The sequence below is a fragment of the Hippoglossus stenolepis genome, chromosome 21, assembly GCF_022539355.2.
Source record: "Hippoglossus stenolepis isolate QCI-W04-F060 chromosome 21, HSTE1.2, whole genome shotgun sequence".
In the NCBI taxonomy this organism is placed as follows: Eukaryota; Metazoa; Chordata; class Actinopteri; order Pleuronectiformes; family Pleuronectidae; genus Hippoglossus; species Hippoglossus stenolepis.
The window spans coordinates 4,389,156-4,404,204 of record NC_061503.1 but is presented as its reverse complement, the minus strand read 5'-3'; the positions used below and the strand labels follow the sequence as shown (position 1 = coordinate 4,404,204).

The window sequence follows — 15,049 nt, the reverse complement described above, 5'->3', positions numbered from 1 at the left end:
ACAGGAGGAGCGTTTCTCTGTCACGGGGCTGATGCGCATTTGTGCACATTTTATTCAGACTGCAGAGTCTTTTTCAATTAGAGCTTTATTCACTGTGAGGGTGATTGGGTTAAAAAGACGAACCGTGCGTCTCTGTGAGGGGTTTTATTTTGAAAGTTGTAGTGTGGGTGGGCGGGCGGGCGTGTGCGCACTTGGCACCCCCAAGCAGTTGCGCCGTGGACGTACATCTGGAGAGCGGGTTCGTTGTGAATTTGAAACAGACTGCCTGCATAGAGTGTCACGTATTACATGTCATCGGGCGTGATCAGATCTCTTTTTCCCCAACTCCTGTCATTCAACTGTGTCTCTTCCATCTTATTCGCCCGCGTGACACATGAGGCTGTGAGCTGTAACTCGACCCGGACTGAACAGCCTGGCTACAGCAGCTCCAACAGCTGGATGAGGGCGAGAAACATCTGCAGCGTCTGTTCCGGAGCGCGTAAAATGAAGGGACAGCTGGATGGCTTTGTGCCGCCTGTCCTGGATGAAACATCCCAGGAATGAGAGTCAGCAGCTCGGGTGCATCACGGACTTGGGGGACATGATAGCTCGATATCTTTAATTTAAAGAGAACAGCAACGGTTTGAACTGAAACACCCAAGTGGATCAGACAGGGATGAGTGAGATGGAGGAGCTGAGTTCTCTTCCACCAAGACCGACGAGTTCGCCTGCAGCTTCTGCAAAGAGACGGTTCGTCAAGCTGGGCAGGAAGACAGGTGACGGGTCCGAGCAGTGAGTATGAAGTACTTTACACTTATACATGTGTATTTCTCTGAGGACTATTTTAGATGACATAAGTACACGCATGTTCACTTTTTCATTTTCTTCTGCAGAGAAAGAGTTATTCTCTTCCCCTCCACTACATCTCCTGTAGAGAGTCCAGTGTTTTAATTGGTTCTAACCAATTAAAATATGATTTATTTATTTATATAGTGAAGAGGAAATACAATTTTAAAAACCCACTATTCTCATAATAATACAAATGAAGCCACATGTTTTAAATTAAATTTGCAATCCCACACAACAATAAAATACCACAAAGTAATTATTTTAAGCCTCAACTAAAACTTCTGAACCACTGACAATCTGTACCATCACTCCATCATAATCATCATGTCAGTAATAAAGGAACAATAGTTTCACTAATATACTTATTTAAAAGTTAAAGAAAACCCACAAAACTTATAAAAACACAACTGAAGCCTCATAGTTTGAATTTAATTGTCAACCCTACACAACTAGAAAAATACCACAAGGTACTTAAGTTCTTTTAAGCCTCAACTAAAGCTTTTAAACCACTGACATGTACATGTACCATTACTCCATCATAATCATCATGCCAATCATAAAGATATACTATATCCAAATTTAAAAGTTAAAAAAGAAAACCACAAAACAAAAACATACAACTGAAGCCACATATTTATTTAATTTTCAACCCTATACAAATAAAAAATACCACAAAGTACACAACAACATATTTTACCAAAACTACTAAACCTCTGAGGATCTGCTTATGTGCCACCACTCCATCATACTCATCATCAGTCCGTCATTAAAGAACAATAGTAACTAATATCATTATTTTGAAGAATGTTATTACATTTTTTAACATCCAAGTGGTTGCATAACTGCAGCAAACCTTTGAACCACAGTGTTAAGAAGCTTATAAGATTGGTTCGAGTTAACAAGACTTCATTATTTCCTCAATGTTCTGTGGGAAGCTGGTGGAGGCATTGTGAAGGAGACTGGACATTGTTGTGTTGGGGACAAACATGTATGTATGCTCAGTATTTACTGCGTTGTAGCATGGTGTTAGAACTTTGTGCTTTCTAAGACCGGCATATTTAAAAAAAAAAAAAAAAGATGTGTATCTGTAAAAGGGGTAAGTAAAAAACATGTCTCTCACTTTCCAAGTTAAATGTTTTTTGCAAAATAGGTAAAATAACATATATCAAAACAGAAGTCTAATTGTTTTAATTACATTAAAAAAGAAGATCTATTGTTTTGCATCAAATTTCATGTGGAAATCAAGCATGTGGCCCAAAATAAACAGAACGGATGAATGGAAGTCTTCTCATTTTGATCACTCTGCTTCACTCTTAATTCTGTTCTCTTCGATGTCATTCAAGTCGTTCATTTTTCTCTCCTTTTTGAACCATGTGTTTTCTCCTCCTCCCTCCTGTTCTTAACTTGATGGTGAGAAACTGTTAATCCCAATCACGTTTATCTCCCCCTCTATCATCTCCTCTTCATAAGAATGTCAGAGTCAAAGGTATGAGATCATCTGGGGTTGAAACCAGTCTCTTGCTCAAGGATCTTGATGGAGGTTTCTTCTTCCTTCTTTGATCAGATCTGCTTCATCCACCGGCAGTTCCTCCACCAGCAGGTCAGCTGAGGGCGTGGTCGTCAGACAGCCCAGCAAGAGCCGCATCCGTCGCCATACCAACCGCCTGTCAGGCGTCTTCCTTCGTGCCCCCACCTCCAGCTCAGACTCCATGTTGCTGACGGCGGGTCTCAGGTCATCACTGTCCACCCAGGCCAGGAAAGGCAGCAGTACGTCCCCCTGACTTTACTTTTCTCCTTGTATTGGCGTCATTGTTGGTGCTATGTGTGGCATTTTCCCATTAATAAATCCTCAATGTAGTATTCATTTTAAGATTTACTTTCAAAGGAGAGTTTACCAATAACGAGGAGAAAACAGACACATCTTTTGTGACTCTGGTAACCCAGATGATGTCATCAGGGTGTTTTTCCCTCAGTTTTGACTTTAGAGACTACAAATTTATAACAGAAAATCTGCATTACAAACTGGAGCAGAGGAGATGTGGGTATTCGACCAAATTATCTCATGAGTTGCATTGTGAGGTCAAAAGCCATAATAATTATTAGTCCTTTATGAGACCCCCCAACTGGAGGTGTGTGTGTGTGGTCTAGATAGTACTCATGTTGTGGGGACCTAAATCTGTTTACACAGTCACAAAATGTTGGGTGAAGAAATGCTTTACGGTTAAATAAAAGTTAAGGTAAGGTTGAGGTTAAGGTTGAGGTTGAGGTTAAGGTTAAGGTTAAGGTTAAGGTTAAGGTTAGGGTAAGTGTAAGCTTCAGGCAAGTGGTAACTATGGTTAAGGTTAGAGTAAGTCCCCAGGAAATCAATGTAAGGTCCTCTGAAGTCATGGAGACACGACTGTGTGTGATATGATTTCTGTAATACTGCATTTCACATTGTGTTAAGGTAAAAAGGGAGACTCATATATTCCATGGTCTGTGTGGTAAATACATATTTGTGCAGCAGTATGTATACAACTGTCACTCTATACTTAATTGTTGAATTTTAAAATGTGGATTTGAATGACTTGTGTTTATCTGCAACAACACTGTGACGACTGATGCTTGGTGGATTATTTGTATTGGTAAACTGATTGTATTTTCATGTGGATTGATGGCGGATGTCTTTCTGCCATTGTGCCCATGAACCACAACTGAAACCCTGCATTAACACTGTCCTTTGTTGCCATGTCATGTGATGCAGTGATTTGCGAGGACGCTTTAATTGCGGATGACCCGTCTGAGCTGTCCAATCAGATAACTGCTCCAGGAATCCTGAAGATCTTTGGGAATGAACTCTGTGAAGGGGCTCACTATAAGAGCGTCCTGGCCACCACACACTCCAGTGCAAAGGAGCTAGTCAAAGAGGCCCTTGAACGGTAAGACTACGTGTACGTGTGTGTGTGTGTGTGTGTGTGCGTCTGCCTGCCATATGGGTCTTTTTTGTATGTGTGTCCTTCTGTGTGTGTACTCAGGATGAGTTATGTGCATGTCCACAAGCTGCCTTTGCTGCAACACACTTTGTGTATGTGTATGTGTATTACATCATTTGTGTGCAAAATGAGGTGATCAGAAAGGTCTTTGATGCACAAAGGTCTGGCAGTTGATGAAAGGTAAAAGCATGTTCATGTTGTGATTATATTTTATTCGAACAAGGTCGAGTTGACCAGTTTGTTGTAACTGCAGCACAGTGCACGCAGCGTGTTTCTTTGCCAAATTGTTCATTTGGTAGCTCCGAAAAAGGTCGAGAGCAAACCACAGATCTGTGTGAAAGACAGCCAGTCGGGCACAGCTCTGAGACGGCCCCTCTGGAAGGCTATGCTGATATTTCGGCCAACAACATAATGGAATGATTAATACAAGTGGTATTCAGCTTGTAGAGGAAAGAGCAAATCATTTCTTCTTTCGCCCCAGTGAAAATTTGAACTGTAACAGTGGCATTCAGCTGTATAAATATTAGAGCACACACGGATAGGCAAACACATTAAGCGCATGGCAACTTTGTGACACTTGTGTGGAGGTTTAATGGAATATCGTGATAAGATTTAACTTTGATAAGTATGAAGAAACAACTAGAAACAAACTTTGTGTAGAGGAATCTGCAGATTTAATATTTGCATATTAAAGTGTTTAACATTAAAGGTGCGTAATCAATGTTTGTCGATGGATAAGGAATAAACAAACGTTGTGCCAAACCCATCGTTAACTGAATTATCTCTGTATTAAAAAAAGTTTTGGAGCATGTTCAAACCAAAATATATTTGAATACATTACTGATTTACAGACCTTTTCTGTAAGGAGGTGGTGACCAAATTAGAGCATAAAGAACTGGACTATGGGGGCCAAACGCAACACCAAAATGAATGCTAATGTTGCTCAATGTGCAAATAGCTTTGCTATGTTCACCGTATTCATTTCAGGAAGGGGATAGTAAATATTCAATCAATAAATGAAGTAATATACAATATTGTATTGGTTTGCATATAGCGAGCTATGCAACTTTTTTTTCCCGAGAGCAGTGGCCATGCTAAACCTGCCTGTTCTCTTGTCCTGTGTTGATGCTCTGGAGCTACTTCAGAATTATTTCTTGTCATTAGTGAGTCCTCTTAAACACTTCTACAATATACTGTCACTTTTTTGTGGATGTATGTTGTGTGCACAGCTTTTTATAAACAGTCTTTGGTGCAGAGTGAAGTCAGTATTCATCCTGCTTTGTTAATTATCATAAAATTAAAATACTATTTATTTTATTACTGTTCACTTGTGTGGTTTACAAATAAGTTTGAATGATTTACTAAACGGGTGTTATTTTTTCATACATTGCATGTCGGCTATTTCAGAGGCCTGTTAAACACTTGATACAATCTTCAGACCCAAGTTCACAACACTTCAAAATAAAGTTGTGCGTTTTACTTTGAAGACAAAATGCCAAACAGGTAGTGATTCTTTAAATGTTGTTGTCATGACAGAGATCAACATCTGGGCTATGTGTGTGTCTCTCTCTGTCAGTCTGATGTGGTGAAATAAAAATAATCAATTCATCAAAATGATCTGGCGTCGATCTTGACCCACGGTTTGGCCCAGTTGTCAGACTTTTCTCGGGCCTTTAACAATACACATGCCAAGTACAAAGCTGATAAGATGAACGGCGTAAGAGATATGCATGTTGTGTTGAACTGCATGTAATTATGGCTGCCTTAAAATGATGAGTTTCGATACAATGTAGAGGAGACTTGTTTTTTTTAGGAGTGATTTAAAATGAAAGAAACTGAAAGTTGAGACAATTGGTGTTCATTAACTTAAATTTATCAATCATTTTTTTCCATTTTGATGATTATATTTAACCCAACTATGTCACACAGGTATGGCCTGAGCAAGGAGGAGGCAGAGGCCTACGTTCTCTGTGACACCATTGGCTCCATCGGAGGGAATCAGTGGAAGACCGAAGGGTTTAGAGTCGTCGGCGACCACGAGAAGCCCCTCCTCCTGCAGTCACTATGGAAACCCAGAGAAGGCCTGGCAAGACGGTTTGAAATCCAGAGGAGGAGCCTGGTAGAGGAAAAGACATCCAAAGACAAAGACACCATCACTGCTGGTACGGTGTCTGACTTTAGCCTTAAGGTGCTCTAGGGACGGATCATTTCACAGCGCACCACATCCTGATTCAGGTTGTCTGTAGTCCTTGAAAATGGGCTTGTACCATTAAATACAACACAGTATTAAATCCAGTTCTCATACTCAAAATGTGTTTTTTTGGCACACACTTAATCTGCCAAGCCGCACAGACCAAACTACATTTTAATAGGTCTGCAGTTACTTTTTATTCACTCTTTTCAATTTCTGTTACAAAGCTGGACTTATATTTCATTCTTACTGCCATAACAATGTCAAAGAAACTTTTACATGAGGCACCCTAGGATTTAAATAGTGCTGTTCCAGCTACACACCCTATCTTTAATACTATAAATGCTTTACATGGGAAAATATCCTGTCCACTGATGTTTACCTAGCATGATGCAACAGAAAATGACCCCATCAATTTTCCATAGACGCTTGAAACAAACACTGCATGGCTCTGCAAATGCAAATGTGCAGGGCGGAGACCACTTTCTGTCATTTCAGCTATCGTCTCCGCTGGAGACCCTGGCTGTGGTTGACACAGCTGTGGTCACGGTGTAAGTGTGTGTCCTGTTTTGTGCTCTGATTTTATGAATGACGCAACTTGTGATAGTCGTCTATCGGTGCCAGCTTGTGAATTCCTGCTGTGTGGGTGATTTTTTTTCTTCTTTTTCCACGAGCTCTGTCTTTCTTTCCACTGAGGTCTGTTTCCTGTGTGGGGCTTCTCTGTGTTGACTCTGGCATAAACACATGATGTACAAACGACCGAACACACACAGACTCACACAAACAGACCTCACCTTACTTCAGGAACAAAAACGGGTGTTGCCCTATCGCCACATCCATTACCTCCGTGATTAATGTATTTATATAGCAGTTCAATTAGCACATAGTTCTAACACCAATCCCATGTGTCTATCCCTCTCCCTGTTAGGTATAAATGCCCAGGCTCGAAAGCTGCAGAAGAGCCGCTCCAGAGTGACCTCCACCCTCATAGACAGGACTATGGGTCGAAGTCACACGCTGTGGCGGAGCAAAAGCGAAATGGACCTTTTGGATTCTGATCCCAAGATGAAACAGGACACAGATCACGATAAATGTGTGAAGGATCGAAGCGAAAGCCTGAATCAAGCCTTACTGCAGTGCTACGAGCGCCCCAAAACCAGCACGGAACAGAATCACACTCACAGCCTCGCAGTTCCCCCCGAGGGGTCGCAGGCAACAACAGAGACCCTCTGTCCGTCGAGGCCGAGAGGCGAGCGGGAAGGAGAGGAGTCAGAGAGGGAGGAGACGGAGAGCAGCGACGATAACACTACACAGTACTCCATTCACCCTCCTCACGACTGTCCATACCTGCTGCTGCTGCAGGGCTGCAGCCCCGCACAGGTATCTCATTCAGACACACTCCACAATCCACTGTTTACGAAGCCCATCCCCCCAAACCCTGATTTTCATAACTTAGAAAACATATCATGACTGTCAAGTTGTGACTTTCTCTATATGTTGAAGTGTTGTGCATGAGGCTGTAGTGAGAGCAATAGTCTTTAGGGGGTGGTGCTTTTTTAAAGCCTCTCCGGAGCCACAAACTCAACCGTAAAAGTAATAGGAATAGATTAAATGTTATTTTAATCCGGTGTAATGAAAGCTTCAGTTAACAAGCTTTCTGTCTACAGTAGTAACCACTTCTTCCAAAGCCAGGTAGCACATCATTAACTAACTATATCTTAAAGCTAGGGTTGCTAATCATGGAAAAGCTACGAGAGCTGGCTACACTTACGCTAAAAATGCAACTCATACATCCAAACCCCCCATCGGCCCTCTCATCAAGGCTACGCCAGCAAAACTGGTCATGCGCAGTGAGGACACGGGCAGGGTGTATGCATGTTACATTAGTGACAGGTACCCCAACCAATCATTTCATTCGGTCCGAATGAGATGGCCACAGACACCGACTTTTTAAAAGTAAATTTCAGATGACTTTATTTATTGATCTGATTTCAACAAATAAGATGAAATGTGTTTCAGAAACTAATGAGCAACCCCACCTTTAACTATGCATGTTTACAGGTTGCAATAAGACCCATTAACAACCAGTACATCCAGAGTTTAGGCTAGTTAGCAACTGAAACTGAAAAACATTTATATGTTAATTTATATTGTTAGCAAAATTATCATACATTTAATCTTGTCATGCTACCTTTGGTCTTTTATATGGATCATCAACAGTGAGCAAATTTACAGTTTAAGTAGCTTAGGTAGAGCTAACAATCCCAGCTACCGTTTCAGCAGGAAATTTGACAATCATCAGCACAAACATGAGAGGCCCACCTTTATTCCTCTGTAAAAAGGCTGCGTGATTGGAGCCAGATTTTAGACGATTTATGAGTCACAGAGGTCATCTTAGTGTAAGGAGGGGTCAGATGCTCCCGAGAGTCCCGACCACTCGTCGAATGGTCGGATGAATTTCCGATATGTCATAAATTTTGGACGGCTGTTTTCAGGCTCTTGCAGAGTTGAGGCATAGACAAGAGCTGATTCCCTAAATTCAGTACTTTCTTCCTCACTGCGTCTGTGCGAAATGGCAAAACACAAAAAAAAAATGTTCATGGCATGAAGCAATCGCACAGCAAGAAAGAAAAAGAAGGAGATGAAGGGGTTTTCGCAGCACAATAATCACAGTGTAGGCATGTGAGACATGTACAATACAGCAGCCTCAAACTTAGTCTGCTTTCTTTCTGCAAAATAGCCAAACCAAAATGTCAAGCCACCCATCACAGAATGGCGCATATGAGCAAGGCAGCATGTTTTCCCCTTGTTAGCATTGTTAGCAAACAATCTTCATCTTCTTCTTTGACAAAAAACACCGTTCCGAGCTGGTCCGGTGAAGCCGACGCAACGTACAGTGAGCATTCAGGTTGTGTCAGACAATCGGACTGCACAGTGCGAGCACATAAATCGGCTTCACATCTCAAAGGATTTACTGGCGAGTAAATCAGCCTAGTTTAAGATCTGTTTGAAAATAATTGTTAAATTTGATAGTAAAACTTACACCATTATTGCTGTAAAGTGCGCAGTGTGTAAGAACAGAAATGTCCTCATTCCACCTCATACATACTACTATACAAAAGGTCCACACAACAGATTAAGTGAGTTATTCCCTTTGATCACTTTTCTGCATCATGTGTCAGACCTGCAGCTCTAACAGCCTGTTTTCTTTTAGTGTTAAGAGAGAGACTGAAGGAAGAATAATTGTGCAATTGTTCACAAACTGTATGTGGAAAGAAACTGTGTTGTAACACTGATCAGGAAGCAGAAAAATTAAAAAACAATGTGTCTCTCCTTCCTGATTTTAAATACACATGGGGAAAAACCCAGAGGCTAAGTCTCATGTACTCCTGTGACTCTGTCTGACAGTTCTTTTCCCTAAAGATCCATCCACCAAAAGAAAAACAATGATGAAAAAAGTTTCAAGAGTTTATTGGTGAATTAATTCAGTTGGTTAAATCTTTCCTGTTGGAAAAGAGGGGTCACAAGGGGAAGGTTAAACACAATAATCCCTTCACATTGTGCTCGGCAATCACTGCGATTAATAAAACATTGTTTGTCTAATCAGGCTTGGATCAAGACTATAATTCTAAGTCCTCAATGTTATCAGACCGCTTAGCTCTCACTGAGGTTCTGTTGTTATGTAGCTGCTTGTTGAAGTAATAAATGTCAGGACCATATTTAATCTCTTCTTTCTTGCTCTTAGTCTGATGTAACAAAATATTGATTCAGTCTCACTCACACTACATGTTCTTTTCCCACAGTCACATCAACCCAGATAGCAAATTCAGGTTGAAGTAACATTTAAAAATTCTATTGAAACAACAGTTTAATAATTTCAATTCAGACAGAAAAGATGATGCAGCGAATTCATATCAAAAAACATGTGCAAGAGTAGCGAATGTTAGCTTATTACCAATACATTGGGAAAGAACGTGAAAATTGTTGTTTGCCAATTTCACTCAGATATTTTCAGATGGCATGATAACTTGTCATTTTTTTTCCCCACTCAGGACTTTGTCATCTACCTACTTGCGGGGACAAACATTTTAATTGGACGGCAAAGTGATCAGGAAGATGGGTCAAAGCATGACGTCCTCCTCTTTGCCACTGATATCCTTTCGAGACACTGCTATTTATGCCGCCATAGCGTTGGGGGTCCCACTGTGCTCTGCCCTTGTCAGGATGCTGTGGTCACCTGGAATGGTGAAGTGCTCAAAGAGGAAGTACAGCTTAGTCCTGGTGATGTCATCGGGCTGGGACAATGCTACCTGTTTCTTTTCAAAGATCCCTCAGCTTCGCTGCACAAGGTAAAACCCCAGTCTACCCCAACAATGAGTATCCTCTGTATCTTTCTATCAAATATCTGACAGATTTGTTTCTGTCCTGAAGTTTCTGATTTGTGTATTTTGAACGTGATATTGTACAAATATCTTTTCTCTGTTTAAAATTAAGGAAGTGAACGGGGCTGCACAGGAGCCCAGCTTGTCTGCTGTGCCTTGGATGCTGACTCACAACACTTCAACAAACCATACTACAGAAATGAACCTCTGCAATATCTGCACCGCAACCTGTACTGACCCCCACAGCATAAGCAGCAAACAGGCCCGAAGCAGAGGTCCTCCATTTTTAAAATCACCTGAAGGCCACAGCCTGACTCTGAACTACGAGACAGAGGACGAGGATTGCATTGTCATGGAGATAGTTGCTATGGGAGGGGCTGGAGTTGAAGACAGACCGCCGCTGACCACAGCGTTCCTGCTGTGCATGTGCATTCAATATTCAACAACATGTCTTCATAACTCAGACCTCCGCAGGCTCCTGCTGCTCATTGCCAGTGGAGTTCAGAGTGCCATGTGGGTGAGTTGTGGTAAAAGAGATGACACGAGCAATTAATTTGATATTAATCATATTTAACGTTAGCTGGTGGTGCATGGGGGACCACCTGCTTTTGATTAGAGGGTGTTAACTTTTTCAAATATACATAAATGTCATGATATAGAGGGTCGTTCCAAATGGTTAACTTCTTCTTAAGCAAGGTTTGAAACACTGGGAACCCATACATTTAGATTTCTTAATTAATTTGGTCATAAGTGGGATTTTCAGCACTAATGTATTCCATTAAAGAATAGTCATATAATTTAGTTCACAGCTAAAAAAACCTATATTAGTGCAGTATCAATGTATTGTTTTTATACCAGCAATGGATTCAGTGCTAGTAGTGAGTCACTTGTGACCAACCCATACAATTATCACCGCATCCTGCATTTCCTTCAGATTTATGAATCATTTTAGTGTCTTTTAGATGTTTTAACATTTCCTGTAAAAGCTCTGATGAACACACTGTACACCACAGCTCGCTAAGTGGCTGCTGGTGGGTGAGTAAACTAGCTGGGCAACTTTTTGCAAACACATATGCCACAACAAGTTGTTGGTGAGGTGATGATTTGTTGTGTTTACAGCTTTTTGAAATGTCCCCAAAACAGACCAAAAAATCATACAGCGTTATTTAAAGATAGGGTTGGTAATCTTGGAAGAACTAGCATGAGCAAGCTGCACTCTGAAAAAAGCCACCCATACATCCCACCCCCTCCCATCAACCCTCTTGCCAAAGATACGACCCCAAAACGCACAAATATGCCCTGACTGACAACTGCTAAACGTTTCCGTGACTTGTCTGCTAACTTCTGGCTATCATCAGGCTATCATGTTTGTTACAGGCCTACAAGTGCCACAGACACAGAATTGTGGCAATCGACAGTGCCCCTAAAAACTTGCTCCAGCCATGTTAAGTTTATTTAAAGATTTTGTAATGACTTTTAGGAGTCGGGCCTCAAGGCCCTTTTCACTGTAAGTGAACCTGCTGCAGCCGGAGGACTTTGGTTTCTATTGGTTGTTCCAAAGTCTAGATTCTAAACACAAAGTGCTACATTTTTTGTTAAAAATACGAGATGTTGGTCAGAGTTGGCAAGTCTGTCGTGAAAAAAAAAATCCCTGAATTCTCATTGTTATGGATATATTAAATTGTGGTGATATTTTTAATTCTTGGCGACCTCCCTTTTGTGGCCTACTCTTTATAGCACTCTTTATATCTTTCGTCTCAACTTCCCTCTTCTTATCATCTTTTGCCTTCTTATAAATTAAAACTTTTTTATGGATTATCACACACTTCTGTTCTGACTGTGCCTTGAATTGTTGTCCTGCAGGAGCACACTAAGGATCTAGCTGCAGATCAACCTGAAGTGTAAGTACACCTTACTCTTCTTCTTCAACAATCACTGACAGCTCTCACACAACACTATATTCTTTTATCTTGACTTTCAGTCTCAACGGTGACGGCTCAACCTCAGAGGACCTTCACCCTCTCCGCCTTTTCGACGTGATCTCGGGACTGCGCCCCCTTGTGGTATGGATGTCCAACAGTCTGGAGCTGCTGCAGTTCGTCCAGTATCAGCTGCCTCTAATTCTGGAGTGGAGAGCCAGGAAGGATCAGGGACGGGAGGAGGGCGAGGAGAGGGCTGGTGATAAAACCCATGAGGGGGAGATCTCAGGTTGGTCACCTGTTGATCTTTATATGTGAAACAATGATTGTGTTACCATATGAACAAATAAGCTGCAAATGAGCATACTTGGTTGCAGCTGTAAAATAGTTGTGTCGAAGAATTACTTTTTTTCTCATTTTTCATTTGCAAATCCTTGCACAGATAATAGACAAAGGATTTTTTTAGTATTGCTGAGGATTAAAGACAGACAAATAACATTTATTTCTCTATCTTCCTGCCTATATTCTTTTGAAATATACATACAGTACATGGTTTATACAGATATGCGCAATGTTTTAAAATACACCTACATCATTCATAGACATATGTATGCATTTGTGTGTGTGTGTGTGCTTTTCAGCCTTGTTGGAGCTTCATCTGTCCTGTGTCCGCTCAGCCAGTGAGGAAACTATGGCTGTTCTGGAGGAGGTCATCATGCTTGCCTTCCAGCAGTGTGTTTACTACATTACCAAGGTGAGAGGATGACATCATCTAAGTAGGTGTGTGTATGTGTGTTCATTAATTAGAGTAATTTGTTAACATGAGACCTTTGTGGGAAAGCACTGATACATGGTGATAACATGGTTTTCAAAGTATTATGTATATTCTACTAGAGGTGGAAAAGGAACACACATTTCATACTCATGTTGAAGAGCAGCTGATTCAACCTCTTTACTCGAGTAAAAGTAATGTATAAAAGTACAGGTTCTGAGTACAGTAACAAAGTATTTTTTACAGTAACAAAGTATTTGTTACTGTACTTAAGAGGATTTTCCAGGATTTTCCCCCAACACTTGCTGGCTAAAGGAGAAGCATGTAGCCAGGCTCCATCTAGTCCACTGCCTGATTCTGATGTCGTTTAAGAAAGGAAAATAATTAGAGACAGGCTGAGAATAAAGAGCCTAGTTAGCTGCTTTGGCAGCTTTCTAATAGAAGGACCAGCCACACTGCCAGACCACACTGGGGGCTTTATAACATGGGAGAGACAGGACACTAAGGCCCTTTGTGTGTGTGTGTGTGTGTGTGTGTGTGTGTGTGTGTGTGTGTGTGTTTTGAAGGAGGATGAAGGAATCGAGCATTGCCAAGGAAGACTTGCATAGCAACCTCAAATGTTTTGGTTGCTCAGCCGTGACAAGACATTAGGTGTATGAATGAAGTACAAGACACATTTTACTTTATAACACTTTCACACAAGATACTAAAAGAACTTAAGAAGGGTAAATTCAAGCAAACGGTTCCCAACCAGTACAAGGCTGCACAAGGAAATATCTCAGAGCTCCACTAATACTAACTGGGAATATATTTCTTACTTTGCACCTCCAAAGTACAGGTATTTCAGCTCTACCTACTAATTCCACAAACGTCTGTCTATATGTGGAAAGTATATCTTGTGAACCATTTATCTCATAGACTTCCCACTTAGCATGTGTATTGTGAAAGGTATAGTTCATCCAAAAATGAAAATTCCCTCCTTATCTACTCACCACTATAACTACGTTGTCTTTTAAACCATGGTAATTGTACGATAGTCAATCAATAATGCATATGTGCGATAATTTGATTATTTTGTGAAACTTAGTATTTCCAGTTGTAGTCTGGATAGTAAAATATGTATCCCGTCTGTGTTTACGCATCTCTTCTCATGTGATGTTTTTCCAACAAATCATGCATGTTGTCTTCTAAAATCAGAGCCTTTTGCCTTGAAAAGAATCATTTCTGTGCGCTAAATCGCTTCGGAATCTCAACACAGCTTCAAAACGTTGGCATCTCATCAGTACTCTGGTCATGTACAATAATTTTCCTCAAAATACGATAATTTTAAGCTTCTGGTAGGATACTTCAACATTTCCCATCTGGCAACAGTGATGAGGCATAATTCTCATTCTGATCTTATTCGTCTTGTTTATAAGAAAGATGGAGTTGGTCTTTAGCCTTAAGTCTGTCTCATTGTCTCATTTGTTGTTGTAGGTCATAAAGAGGCAGCAATATTAAAATAAGACCATTTCCTAACCAGTTAAAAACTCCTTGCAGGGATTTAAGGAGAGGTTTACTGTATATAAAAGATCTGTGGAGGCAAATAGCAAAGCTTAAAAGGCTGAATTCGATTGTGCAAATTTTACAATGTTTTCTCACAGACCATACTTGGAAGAAGAGAAAATGGTATTTCACCATTGCAACCACAGATTCCAGTTGTGTGCAGTTTCGCAGAAGCACCACACCCACTGTATGGAATTGTGCTCGGAAAGTTTCTAACAAATTTCCAGTGGCTGTGGGTAAAGAAACTGTCAGAAAATACTAATCAGAGGAGACTTATCCGTGTGTGTATCGTATTTACTCTCTGTCGAACATGTCCTCCTTCTCCGTCAGCAGCAAATCATTATTGATAGCTGAGGTGGGTGTCCACTCAGATTCTCTACTGACCAGCATGCTCCAAACCAACAGTTAATTAATGAGCAGAGGGCCAGAGCAAAGGGAAA

At 40.9% G+C, this 15,049-nt stretch overlaps 1 protein-coding gene across 2 annotated transcripts in view; it reads left to right on the top strand.

Annotated features, from left to right (window-relative positions):
- Positions 1 to 207: 207 nt before the first annotated feature.
- si:ch211-176g6.2 (ras-associating and dilute domain-containing protein) overlaps positions 208 to 15,049 on the top strand; it is a 29,197-nt gene continuing 14,355 nt past the window's right edge. For both annotated transcript variants that reach the window (XM_035146536.2, XM_035146535.2), the window contains exons 1-10: positions 208 to 771; positions 2,393 to 2,595; positions 3,572 to 3,746; positions 5,730 to 5,962; positions 6,920 to 7,371; positions 10,044 to 10,340; positions 10,486 to 10,890; positions 12,237 to 12,274; positions 12,355 to 12,581; positions 12,934 to 13,046. In XM_035146536.2, the coding sequence (XP_035002427.2) occupies positions 656 to 771; positions 2,393 to 2,595; positions 3,572 to 3,746; positions 5,730 to 5,962; positions 6,920 to 7,371; positions 10,044 to 10,340; positions 10,486 to 10,890; positions 12,237 to 12,274; positions 12,355 to 12,581; positions 12,934 to 13,046 (2,259 nt within the window). In that variant the 5' untranslated portion in view covers positions 208 to 655. The remainder of the gene's footprint in view (positions 772 to 2,392; positions 2,596 to 3,571; positions 3,747 to 5,729; positions 5,963 to 6,919; positions 7,372 to 10,043; positions 10,341 to 10,485; positions 10,891 to 12,236; positions 12,275 to 12,354; positions 12,582 to 12,933; positions 13,047 to 15,049) is intronic.